We start from the raw sequence: 13,867 nt of genomic DNA on the forward strand, positions 1-13,867 counted from the left end.
TCCCAGTGCTCTGCTTGATAAATTTTTAGAGGAATTCAATCAGGAATCGGAAGATCACAATTCAACAGGGACATAGGGCACTGCTGATAAGGCAGGCAGGGGCATTCTAAGGCTGTTGATAAATGCTAGGAATTTTCTCTTCGAATAGTAAGGCCTGGCACTCCACTTTGAGGATGACAGGCCATTGAAAAGATTTTTGAAATATTTGTTTCCTCTGACTTTTTCACTTGTTCTCCCTCCTGATCTGTTTTACCTGTGTGCTTCACATATTTTAGTAATAAACTGAAATGGAAAAATATGTATTTTCTTCTTTCTAATTTTCCTGAAATAAAGTTAGTAAAAATTGGGGAAAGAAATGAGGTGCAGCCTTGAAATATAAGAATAATCATATTTGCTTATTCCTGACCCAAGCGAGGATTGGGCATATTACACAAAGAGGAGGTACGTGTGAGCTCCTTGCTCTGCACCCAGGCCTGCTGTGTGTTAATGATGACTTCAGGGGGCTCTAGCCCATCTGCCTTTCTCTTCAGTGCACTCAGACATTCCACATTCCATCTTGCTTTCTTGACCCTACTCGGGCAGGCTCTTTATGTATGTATCTTCACATTCAGTCTAGTTGAATTCCACCCACTGTCCTCTGCCCTTATCCTTCCCGGTAGAGTAAACAAAAGAACATAAAGGATCCCACAGTTTTTATATATATACATTTTTTTATACAGGGAACTCAGTCATCCATAATAATGGGAGAGGACTATTTGAATAGGTAATCCATAAATCAACTCACTTTTTAGAAATAGATCACATGAATGATTGGCACACATGGTGTGTTGTGGGGGCTTATGGGGAAGACAGTATAGCACAGAGAAGACAAATAGTGACTCTATAACATCTTACTACACTGATGGACAGTGACTGCAGTGGGGTGTCGGGGGGACTTGATAATATGAGTGAATGTAGTAACCATAATGCTGCTCATGTGAAACCTTCATAAGATTGTATATCAATTATAATAATAAAAAGAAATAGATCACATGATTGTTTCTTGGAGCCCTGTAATTAAGTTTAACTCAAGCTTGAAATAATTTGCATAAAAAATGGTCTAAGAACATCAGTCTGGAATTAAACATTTCTAGGTCAACATAAATGACTCATTTTGTAAATGGACTGTTTTTGAACAATAGCAAAAACAATCTGGTTTTATTGTTTGCAGATTATTAAATGCTAGATTTTCCTAAGAACAAAGGCTTTGTTTCTTTGATGCTTGACTTAAAGATAATGGCAAATATTTCCTTTTGTTAAACTTGAAGCTTGATTTCAACTAATATGCAAAATTTTACTCTTACTATATCTAAAAATATCCCAGATTAAGAGTAAAAGTTAAACCTAGTTTAGTGTGCACTTGATTATCTTCTATACATCCTAGTTTTCTCCGAAGGCCAATAAAATTTGCTTCCCTAATGTAGATTATTTCTATAATTATTTTTTTCTTGAAGTTACAAAAGAAATGCAATATCCTTATAGAAACACTGAAAAATACATACAAATGTTGAGAATTACAGATAACTTTAACTAGGGGATTGCCACTGTTAATATTATAAATAGCTATCTTTCTCTTCTGTATGTATACATATGTCTATATACATCCACAAATATTTGTAGCTATATATATATATATATATATATATATATATATACACACACAAACACACGTGTGTGTGTAGCTTTCTGTATATGTCTGAATACACACACACACAGAAATATATATCCTGTGATAAAAGTGAAATTACACTTTGATTCTTGATTTTTTAATTCATTTTTATAAGCATCTTACCCTGTCACTAAACTTTTTTCAAAAATCTTATTTTTAAAAGATACATTATACTCTGTTATGGAGAAACTTTTGGATGTTTCCTCTTTTTTTTTTTGCCATTAAATGTAGTACTGCAATGAACACTTTGGTGAATAAATGTCTCTGTGCTCTTGGTGGGTGTTACTTTAAGATAAATTCTTAGAGTATAACTCTTGGACCAAAGTATGAAAATTTTACGTTTATTAGATTTTGTTGCAATTGCTAATGAGAGGATATGTCCTTTAGTCTCCCATCAGTGGTGTGTGAGCTTGTTTGGATACCTTATTCCAACCAATTCTGTGTATTTTCAATTCTGCTTAAGCTTATCTGATATTCAAAAAGGGGAAGACACTGAAATCATATTTTATTTGCATTTCTTTAAGTAATGAAAAGATAGGTCATCTCTTCATATTTAAAGTGACTGTGCATTTCTTTTGTGAATTATAATTGAGTCCTTTGTCTATTTTCCTCTTGAGTTTTTTTTCTTATTGATTTATGAGGTCTTTTTTTTTATGTAAGAAAATGAATTCTTTGTCATTTAGGCTGAGAATACTTTTCCCAGTACTTTTTCTTTAGAATTTGATTAGAAACTTTATTTATCAAAATTCATATATTTAGATTTAACCATTTCCTTCCTTCCTTTATGACATATTTTGACATATGTACATACATATTGCAAATATATATACATGCATGCATTTTATAACATATACATATATATATATAAAATAATGTGTTTGTGTATATATACTCACAGTTATTTAAAATTTAGGGAAAAAAACCCTAGGTGCCTTTAGTCTAGCTTTTTTAGTTTGATTTTTACATTTCATCTTTGCTCCTTCTGTAAGTTAAGTTTGTATAAGGAATGAGGTTGGGATTCAGGTTCTTTTTCCAAATGGCCAACTAGTTGTCTTAATGCCATTTATTGAGTCATCTGTCTTTGAAATGTTTGCTTGAATATATACTGAAATCCCAGATCTATTTGGATCTATTTCTAAACTTTTTGTTTCATTGATCATCCTGTCTATTCCTACAGTATGACTATACTGTTAGTCATATTTTACTAAGATTCCACATTATTTTAGCCTATTTATTCTGTCATTGACTGGTAATATTGTATCTGTGGGTTCCCCATTGCATTTCCAATAGGATTTTATTTGTTTTGTATCTTTCTGTACCATGAGACACATAAAAAACCATCGTTGTTATATTTAATCAAGGATTTTAATTTTTTTTTGTATCATTAATCTATAATTACATGAGGAACGTTATGTTTACTAGACTCCTCCCTTCACCAAGTCCCCCCAACATACCCCATTAGTCACTGTCCATCAGCATAGTAAGATGCTGTAAAATCACTACTTGTCTTCTCTGTGTTGCACAGCCCTCCCCATGCCCCCCCCACATTATACATGCTAATCGTAAGGCCCTCTTTCTTCTTACCCCGCTTCTCCCTCCCTTCCCACCCATCCTCCCCAGTCCCTTTCCCTTTGGCAACTGTTAGTCCATTCTTGGGTTCTGTGATTCTGCTGCTGTTTTGTTCTTTTAGTTTTTCCTTTGTTCTTATATTCCACATATGAGTGAAATCATTTGGTACTTGTCTTTCTCTGCCTGTCTTCTCTGTACAACTGATAAAACTCCGCAGTAAATCCATCTGGCCTGGGAGTTTTGCTCTTGGGTAGTTTTTTTGATTACCACTTCAATTTTGTTGCCAGTAATTGGTCTGTTTAGATTTTCTGTTTCTTCTTCAGTTAGTCTTGGAAGGTTGTATTTTTCTAGGAAGTTGTCCATTTCTTCTAGGTTTTCCAGCTTGTTAGCATATAGTTTTTTGTAGTATTCTCTAATAATTCTTTGTATTTCTGTGGGGTCTGTCGTGATTTTTCCTTTCTCATTTCTGATTCTGTTGATGCATGTAGATTCTCTTTTTCTCTTAATAAGTCTTTTTCTCTTCATCTATTTTGTTTATTTTCTCAAAGAACCAGCTCTTGGTTTCATTGATTTTTTTCTATTGTTTTATTCTTCTCAGATCTTTATTATGTCTCTCCTTCTGCAGACTTTAGGCCTCATTTGTTCTTCTTTTTCCAATTTCAATAATTGTGTCTTTAGACTATTCATTTGGGATTGTTCTTCCTTCTTTAAATATAGCCTGGATTGCTGTATACTTTCCTCGTAAAATTACTTTTGCTGCATCCCACAGAAGCTGGGGCTTTGTGTTGTTGTTGTCATTTGTTTCCATATGTTGCTTGATCTCTATTTTGATTTGGTCATTGATCCATTGATTATTTAGGAGTGTGTTGTTAAGCCTCCATGTGTTTGTGAGCCTTTTTGCTTTCTTGGTACAATTTATTTCTAGTTTCATACCTTTGTGGTCTGAGAAGTTGGTTGGTAGAATTTCAATCTTTTTGAATTTACTGAGGCTCTTTTTGTGGGCTAGAATGTGGTCTATTTTGGAGAATGTTCCATGTGCACTTGAGAAGAATGTGTATCCTGTTGCTTTTGGATGTAGAGTTCTATAGATGTCTATTAGGTCCATCTGTTCTAGTGTGTTGTTCAGTGCCTCTGTGTCCTTATGTATTTTCTGTCTGGTGGAACTGTCCTTTGGAGTGAGTGGTGTGTTGAAGTCTCCTAAAATAAATGCATGGCATTCTATTTCCTCCTTTAGTTCTGTTAGTATTTGTTTCACATATGTTGGTGCTGCTATATTGGGTACATATATATTTATAATGGTTATGTCCTCTTGTTGGATTGACCCCTTTATCATTATGTAATGTCCTTCTTTATTTCTTGTGGCTTTCTTTGTTTTGAAGTCTATTTTGTCTGATACTAGTACTGTAACACCTGCTTTTTTCTCCCTGTTGTTTGCATGAAATATCTTTTTTCATCCCTTGACTTTTAGTCTGTGTATGTCTTTGGGTTTGAGGTGAGTCTCCTGTAGGCAGCATAAAGATGGGTCTTGCTTTTTTATCCATTCTATTACTCTGTGTCTTTTGATTGGTGCATTCAGTCTATTTACATTTAGGGTGATTATTGAAAGATATGTACTTATTGCCATTACAGGCTTTAGGTTCATAGTTACCAAAGGTTCAAGGTTAGCTTCTTTACTATCTTACTGTCTAACTTAACTCACTTATTAAGCTATTATAAACACAGTCTGATGATTCTTTATTTCTCTCCCTTCTTATTCCTCCTCCATTCTTTATAAGTTAGGTGTTTTATTTTGTGCTCTTTTGTTTTTCCTTTGACTGCTTTTGTGGGTAGTTAATTTCACTTTTTGCTTTTAGTTAGTATTTGATTGTTTGGCTTTCTTTGCTGTGATTTTTTTTTTTCTGGTGACATCTGTTTGGTCTTAGGAGTGCTTCCATCTATAGTCGTCCCTCTAAAATATCTGGTAGAGGTGGTTTGTGGGAGGTGAATTCCCTCAACTTTTGCTTGTCTGGGAATTGTTTAATCCCTCCTTCATATTTAAACGATAATTATGCTGGATACAGTATCCTTGGTTCAAGGCCCATCTGTTTCACTGCATTAAATATGTCATGCCATTCTCTTCTGGCCTGTAAGGTTTCTGCTGAGAGTTCTGATGAAAGTCTGATGGGTTTTCCTTTGTAGGTGACCTTTTTTCTCTCTCTGGCTGCCTTTAATACACTGTCCTTGTCCTTGATCTTTGCCATTTAATTATTATGTGTCTTGGTGTTGTCCTCCTTGGGTCCCTTGTATTGGGAGTTCTGTGTGCTTCCTTGGTTGAGCAACTATTTCTTCCCCCAGTTTGGGGAAGTTTTCAGCAATTATTTCTTTAAATACACTTTCTATCCCTTTTTCTCTCTCCTTCTTGTACCCCTATAATGCGAATATTGATCTGTTTTGATGGGTCACACATTTCTCTTAATATTCTTTCATTCCTGGAGATCCTTTTATCTCTCTCTGCGTCAGCTTCTCTGCATTCCTGTTCTCTGATTTCTATTCCATTAACAGCCTCTTGCACCTCATTCATTCTGCTTTTAAGTCCTTCCAGAGATTGTTTTATTTCTGTATTCTCCCTCCTTAGCTTTTGCATATTTCTCTGCAAGTTCATCAGCATGGTTATGACCTTTATTTTGAAGTCTTTTTCAGGAAGATTGGTTAAGTCTATCTTCCCAGGTTCCCTCTCAGGGGTGGATGTCTTTGTGATTCTGGTCTGGATCAAATTCTTCTGCTTTTTCATGGGGATAGAGGTAGTCGTGGGCAGTTGGCACATGTGTCAGTTGTGAGAACAAAGTCCCTTCCCACTTGCTCCTTGCCTTCTTCTCCTGGGAGAACAATGACCCCTAGTGGCTTGTGCTGGGCAGCTGTGCACTGATTGGGTCTCTAATTCTTGCCCGGGCCCCTGTGGAGGAAGCTCTGCGCAGCTGCTATGGGCATGGCTGGCCTCAGGCCGCTGTTCCACTATGGCGGGGCCATGCCGGAGGGGGAACAGGCGGGAGGCTGTTTATCACCATGAGGGGCCTCAGAGCTGTGTTGCCACCCAGGGGGTTAGGGCGCCTGGAGTTCCCTGGGATTCCCAGCTGCTGGGCTGTGTGTGCCGGGATGCTTCTGTCCTGCAGTGAGGCTCCTGTCCCTTTAAGGCTTTCAAAAAGCACTCACTTTTCTTTTGTCCCAAGGGCACCAGCTGTGGGGACTGGCTTGCAGGTTTTACTGTTCCCAGTATCCAGCACAGCATGCACTGTGTGTCTATGTTCCCGGTGTGGATGACTAGGGCTGGGTATTTAGCAGTCCTGGGTTCCCTCTCCCTCCCAACTCCGACTCCTCTCCTCCTGCTGGGGAGCTGGGGTCAGGGTGGCACTTGGTTCCGCCTGGCTGCAGCTTGTATCTTACCCCCTTTATGAGGTGCTGGGTTCTCGCAGATGTAAATGTAGCCTGGTTGTTGTCCTGTATCTTCTGGTCTCTCTTTTAAGAATTGTTGTATTTGTTGTATTTTCAAAAATATATATGGTTTTGGGAGGAGATTTCTGCTGCCCTACTCATGCCACCATCTGGGCTCCACCTTAATTTCTATTAATATAAAATGACCAACTCTTTCTCACTTGAGACTTTTTGCTAGAATTCTAACTGGATAGATTCTAAAATAGTTTTCCATGTTTTCTTTTGATTTTCTTTTCCCAAATAAACCTTTTTTTAACTTCATATTTTTAAACCTTTACTATTTTATTGAAATTAATTCAACCTGACTGGTTCTTACACTTAATAAATTGACCTCATTGCATTTACTGTCATTACTATTTACCTGTGTTTCTGTCATCTTATTGACATATTGGGCTTTTGTTACACTGCTATTTATTTATTTGTTTTAAAATTTGTGTTATTGAATATACTCATGTTCTGTATGATATTTCTGGGAAATTTAGAAAGTAGGATATCTTCCTTTAATTCTATTATAATTTACTTCTATTTGTGACTATCATAAAATTTTTCAAAGATAGTCTTAGATTTAACATATATTGTCATAATCCATAGCAGAGTAGGACTTTTTAGTTTTTGATTACCTTTATTGAAGTCTGGATTGTGTGGAATGCTCCCTGCTCCCCACCATAGTATTTGTTTTATAAACTCTGCCATTGATAGTTCCTTTCTTTTCTCTCTTCCTGATTTCCTTTCTTATTTTCTCCCTGTCTTAACTATTCTATAAAAATACATTACATAAAGGAAAGTATAGAGGGCTCAATGAAACAACCAAAAGTAAATAGAAACCAAATGCCTTATAAGTATCCATTCCAGAAGCCCAGATCATCACCCAGTCAAAACCTTCTCTCCAATTACTAAAGTTAAATCAACACCCTAACTCATAATAACCACTACCTAGATTTTCTTTATCATTTTACCACAAAAGCATGCCTTTCTAAATATCAGACTTTTTCGAACTTGATTTGAATGAGATTATAGAATATACAGGCTTTTGTACCTCCTTTGCTTATTATGCTTTGTACCTTTGTTTATTATGCTTATGAGATTCATCCATGTTTTAGTCTGTAATTGTAGATTGTGATTTCCAAAGATACTTAGTTTCATCTTTAAATTTGTTTCTCTGTATGTAACTTGTCTTTTCCTTTGATTGTTTTTGAGACTTTTCTCTTTATCACTGTTGTTGAACTAGTTGATTATGATGTGTTTAGGAATAATTTTCTTTGTGTTTCTTGTGCTTTGAGTTCAGAATGCTTCTTGGATAATGTAGGATCTTATTTTTCATGAAATTCCTGAAAAAATTCAGGCATTTTTACTTCAAATATTTTTTTCTGTCTCCCCCTCCCAAGCCTGCCTTCAGAGGTTCTAAGTCATGTATATAATAACTAATGTAATTACCCTTGAAGTTGTTCCATATCTCACTGATGCTCTTTTCATTTTTTTTTTCAGTCATTTATTCTCTCTGGGTTTTAGTTGGATGGTTTCTATTGGTATATCTTCAAATTTACTAATCTTTTATTCTGCAGTGTCTAATCTGCCATTATTCCCTTCAATTTTAATCTCAAACATCTGTTTTACATTTTTATAAATTCAGTTTGGGTCTTTTTATGTCTTCCATGTCTAATTAACAGGAACAATCTTTCTTTTAGTTTCTGGAAGATGTGGGATATAATTATTAAAACTCTTAACATGTGATTTCATATTAATTATACCACCTATGCCATTTCTGGATCAATTTCTACTAATTGATTTCTCTTCTCCTGTAGGTAATACTTTCCTGCTTCTTGTTGTCAATACTTGGTATCATCAATATTCAGTTAGATATACAGTAATTACCATTTACCTTGATTTTATTTGCTTCCTTCATCTTTGATCTTTCATCTGGGATCAATACCTTCCTACCTACAGAACACCAGAATTCTCTTGTGATGAACTTTCCATTTCTTTCTTTTTTCTTTTTTTTTGGTCTGAATGCCCTTAATTAACCTTTATTCTTGGAACATACATATTCCCTGGGTTTAGGAGTCTTGGTTAGCAGCTATTCTATTGTATTGCCTTTTTATTTCCATTATATCTGTTGAAAAGTCAGTTTTTAGTGCAACTGTTTGTTTGAATGTTTTGGATGTTCTGTCTGTTTTTGATTTTTATAAGTTTAACTATGATGGTCCTAACTGTGGATTTATTTTGCTTAGAGTTCAAAGAGCTTTTGGAACATGTGCCCAAATATCCTTCATCAATGTAGGAAATTTCTTATCATAACTTTGAAATACTTCTTCTGCCAAAGACTCTAATTACATATGTGATAGACACTGTCATTTTATCCACCATATCCTTCCCTTTCTTTAGTTTGCCTTCTTTCTTTTTTCCTCCACTGTTTTTATTTTGGATATATTCATTTGGCATAACTTAGAGTTCACAAATTCTCTTTCATCTGTGTCTAATTTGCTGTAAAACTATAAATGCATTCATTGAGTTTTTCATTTCAGTATTCACTTCTAGATTTCTTTGTTTTGAGTTTCCAGTTTTCAGCTAAAATTTTCTGTCTTATCTCTATCTCCTTATACATGGTCAGCACAATTATTTTGTATTTTGTGTTTATAACCTTAATATTTTCAGCCTAGATGAGCTTTATTTTCTTGACTCTTTGTTTGGTTTTAATGTTACCTTGTTTGATTTTTTTCTGGTTAATTTTTGTATTTGTGTGCTGGACATATATTTGACTAATAGTTTATGTAAATGGTTTAAAACCTAGTAAGAAAAAAAGCCCCCCTTTTTTTCAACTTGTAAATATTTTACATTTGTTTTTCTCAGGTGCCTAGCAATCTGGCTTGGTTTTAATATAATTTAATTTATTTTGGGGATTGAGATGATTTAAAGCTGGGCAAATCTTTCAGAAGGCTGGTCTACTGCTGGTTCATCTTTTCTACTAGAGTAGGGTTAGAATACACAAAAATGGGGCTTATGAGGGTCTATTGCCCTTTAGAACAGTGGGACTACACCAGATACCTTTTGTAGAATCAGCAAATTTCATAGGATAAAAACAGTTTCAAATTTGGAGCTCATATTACAGGATACCGATTTTCTCCCAGAAACAGCCTAACAATTCTTCATTATATTGTGAACTCTCTGATGCCTTTAAATAGACTTGTTATTTCATTTTATTTTATTTTAGTCTAGGTTGTCTACTTCTGTGCAAGTAATGGTCTAAATTATTTAGACTTTCATTACAGTAAGCAGAATCTCTCCTTTTTCTTTCTCATTATTAAACAACATATGCTATAATTTTCAGATAAAAGCAAACATTTAAGCAAGATACTTCGATACAAATTTTGAAGCACTTACTTCAACATTTTCATACATGTAATGAGTCTTTTATCATATAGTCTTTTCCAACTGTGCCTTTCTCAAGCTGAATTTTTCCTTCTTCTCTATTTTTATTGTTTTTGCATAGGCCTTCTGTTAGTTTATTCAGAAAGGATACTTGGGTGGCATATTTTCTTAATCTTTGCTTCCTGAGAAAATATTACTCTTGACTTCATGCATTAATAATAACTTAACTAAATATAGAAACTGTGCCCTTTTGAGCAATGGAAATGTTACTCCATTTTCTTCTAGTGTTTTGAGTTGTGGAAGAAGTGTACAGCTACACTGATTCTGGGGATTTTGCTTGTAACCTGATTTTAACCTTCCTATGTGCTTAAAAAGCCTTAATCACTGATTTTCAGAAATTCCATGTGGCTTTGTAGGTTTCTGTTTTTATTTCAGTTTTCATTATCTTTGCCTGTAAATATAATGTTGTTTCTTCATGTTTTTGATGGAGGAACTGGCTTTCATTAGGAAAATTTTTTCTGCTATTTTTCTAAAGATTGCTTCACTTGTGTTGTTCTATTCTTTTTTCTTGGTATTCCAAGGATATGCAGATTTAACCTCCTGGATCTGTTCTCTATATGTCTCACATTTATTCTCATTGTTCTCATATCTTCATTTGGGTAGTGGTAAACCAAAATGCCTACAGAGTTCAGGAAGGTAGCAAAGATAAATGAAAGCCAACCTGCTGCAAAAATAATGAGTGATGAGGACTGTGGAGAGCAAATGCCCCTTCTAAATGTGGCAGCTGTCAATCACCTGGTAGTCAGCTCTAATAGAATATTACCAGATTCCTTTTTTTTCCCTCAAACACTAAAATCTGTTTTTATTTTTTAAATATAATATTCCTTAACAGAAAAAAGAAAAAACAACTGAGAAAGAATTTCACAACTTACCATTGGGATGATCTTGGTCACCCACAGAATGATCTGTGACTTCACTCTCTTTTGTAACACTGTCATCCTTTGCAGAGTCTGACACAACAAAAAACCAGAACCTCTAGTTAGCATTTTTAACTGGGAAATAGAACAATGTCCAGGACTAGCATATAGATCTTTCTGGGGGACAAAAATGTATTATTCTTTTCAAATACCATTAAAATACTCAAATGTGTTCATCAATAAATAATCTTCTCTTAAAGTACTGCATAAGATGTCTCCAACAAAGTTTATAAAGATAAAGATGGTAGAGATTTAGTTGGGACATTATTTTGCAACAAAGAAGATATAAGCAGGCTTTACACATTAGTGAAAGTCTTAGGAGAATGGTGCAAAAGGATATGAAAGGAAGGCAAAAGAGAGAAGGTTGAAGGAATTTCTAATTTTAATATTAATGCTTCAACTGCAGTTGTTCATATATGGGGACCTTGAGTCCTTGAGAAAGCCAGATGCAGAACTTTGAAATCCAGTGGTAATTAAGTTCATCTTCCTTAGGAACCATACCAGTAGGACAATAGCAAAGGGGGAATTCAAACATTCTGTTCTGTGCAATCCCATCCTCTCCCTTGGTTAGCACATTTAAAAGTGGAATCAGCACAAGTTCTTTTTTGTTATATGATGTACTTTATAGGAAGTAACATGGCTTGAATAGCTGCAATGACTATCGACTCTCACAGGACTAGAAGGGATCCCTTGTTGGATGTTTGAGGGCTTTTTATAGGCTCTTTAAAAAGCTATTGGAAAGAGAATGAGACTGGGTCAGCAAGAAGACAGAATATAAGTCTGTCATTCATTCCACAAATATTTATTAAAGGCCAACATTATGCCAGACACTGTCTTTGACATTGGGGGGGAGGTCAATAGGAATTGACTCAGTCCTCACAGAGGTTACAATCTAGTGAAATTTTTCATGCAGCTACAAGGATGTTAATCCAAAGATATCTAAAGCCATAAGCTAGATTTCTATGCCTATGGCCATGGAGAAAGCTGGGGATGGTAGACCAGCAGATCTATTATTTACAAATAGGGGCTTCACTGAGTTCATATTGCTTGGCTGAGTTTCAGCTCCCTAACAGAACTGAGTCAGATGGAGTCCAAAATAAATCACTCTTTCTTTGTCACCAGAATCATACCTTTCCCTTTGCCCTCTCTCCCCAGATTAGGAGATAGCTCTCAACAATAGGGTTTGAGAGTATTATGAGAAAGTTTGTTTCTTGAAATTGCCACAAGCAACATTTAGTGGGCAAGTGAGAAACCTGGGTAGTTAACATATGATTCAAATTTAATAACCAGTGAAGCAAGTATACATCCAAAAGGGTATGATCTTAATTAACTGCAAATAATTCCCCTAAGGCAAATGTTTAATTATCTACACAGCTTCTTCTTTCTTTCTGAGACTAACAGTAAGTTTCAAAGTCCAAATTGGAAACAAAACTGAGCATAGACACATTTTCCAAACTGTTATCTTACTCAAGTCAAAATTATTTTAAACCAGCTTCCATTAAAACACGGCTTTTTAACTTTGGCTCTCTCACATGGATAAAAAAATCCATTGAATACTCTCTTCCACACTAACACTGAAAATGAACAATGATTGAAAAAGGTACTATACAAATCAGGCTAAATTTTAATTTAGAAACTTTTACCTGTTTATAGGAATATCATTTGATACTCAGTCTTGGGCAACACTCATTTCTCTCAACATCAATGTTTTAGGATTATCCAAGATATTGTATGTAGTTAAAATGTAAGTATTTACACTAAAAAATAATTCATTATGCTTTCTAACTTATATAAATAGTATGTTTCATTATGTAGCAAATATTTCATAAGAAATGTCTTTTAAAAAGTGATTTACACTGAGTTTACATGTTTATGATCTAAAGATTCATATAAGATGGTTGAAAATATTTGAAAAATTAATCTCTAGGCTGTACAATGTTTGGCACCAAAATCTGTGTCTTTAGCAAATTAACTGACCCTTTAATTTCAATTTCCTTGGGAAGTTGTTTTAATATTGCTAAGGACCCATCTGATCTTGTAGGCTCTAGTATTTAACATATTTCATTGAATCCAAGACACTGTCAATTGTTATTTGCACTGTTATTTAATGTAGGATTAAAAAAATTACCAAATGAGCTCTAACACACTATAAATCTTAAGATTGCATCTTGATTTTTGAAATAAAACACATGAAAGTCTATGCTTCCTAGAAATACAATATTTTAGTATATTCTGTGTGTACACAAATACGTCTTTATGTGATGATAAGGCTTTCATATCAACAAGACCCATCACAAAACCCACAAATATTTTGTTTTGTATGTAAGCCTTTTCCCCAGAAATTGTTATGCCTCATATATAGCCATAAAGCAAGATAAAAAGGATGCATTCATGACATCGTCTAAGCATAACTTAGTGGAAGACTTTCCACTGTAGTTTCTCTATTAAAAGGGCTATTTGAATTTCTAGTCTCATGGACCTTTATGGTAGTGATTTGGTGCTGAGTGTTTAAAATCACAGGTCTTACACTTAACTGTGGGGTTTCAAGTGACAGTGTAGCCTTTTTGCTTAGGAGGTGATGAAAACAGTCCTCTTTACATATATAAAATCATTATTCATAATGAGAAAATATATGTAGTACATATGGTCACTAAAAGAGTTTTTATTTCTATGAAGTTCTGTAAATTACCATGACAAATATAATTGTATATACTAAATTTTTATAATATATTGGAGTCATAATTTATTTAATTCTAAAAATTATCACTTGGTAATATTT

At 34.6% G+C, this 13,867-nt stretch overlaps 1 protein-coding gene across 4 annotated transcripts in view; it reads right to left on the reverse strand.

Annotated features, from left to right (window-relative positions):
- MACROD2 (mono-ADP ribosylhydrolase 2) overlaps window positions 1-13,867 on the reverse strand; it is a 2,035,411-nt gene that overhangs the window by 103,697 nt on the left and 1,917,847 nt on the right. For all 4 annotated transcript variants that reach the window (XM_036892150.2, XM_036892149.2, XM_036892151.2 and 1 more), the window contains one exon: window positions 11,044-11,121. In XM_036892150.2, the coding sequence (XP_036748045.2) occupies window positions 11,044-11,121 (78 nt within the window). The remainder of the gene's footprint in view (window positions 1-11,043; window positions 11,122-13,867) is intronic.

Source organism: Manis pentadactyla, chromosome 5, assembly GCF_030020395.1.
Source record: "Manis pentadactyla isolate mManPen7 chromosome 5, mManPen7.hap1, whole genome shotgun sequence".
In the NCBI taxonomy this organism is placed as follows: Eukaryota; Metazoa; Chordata; class Mammalia; order Pholidota; family Manidae; genus Manis; species Manis pentadactyla.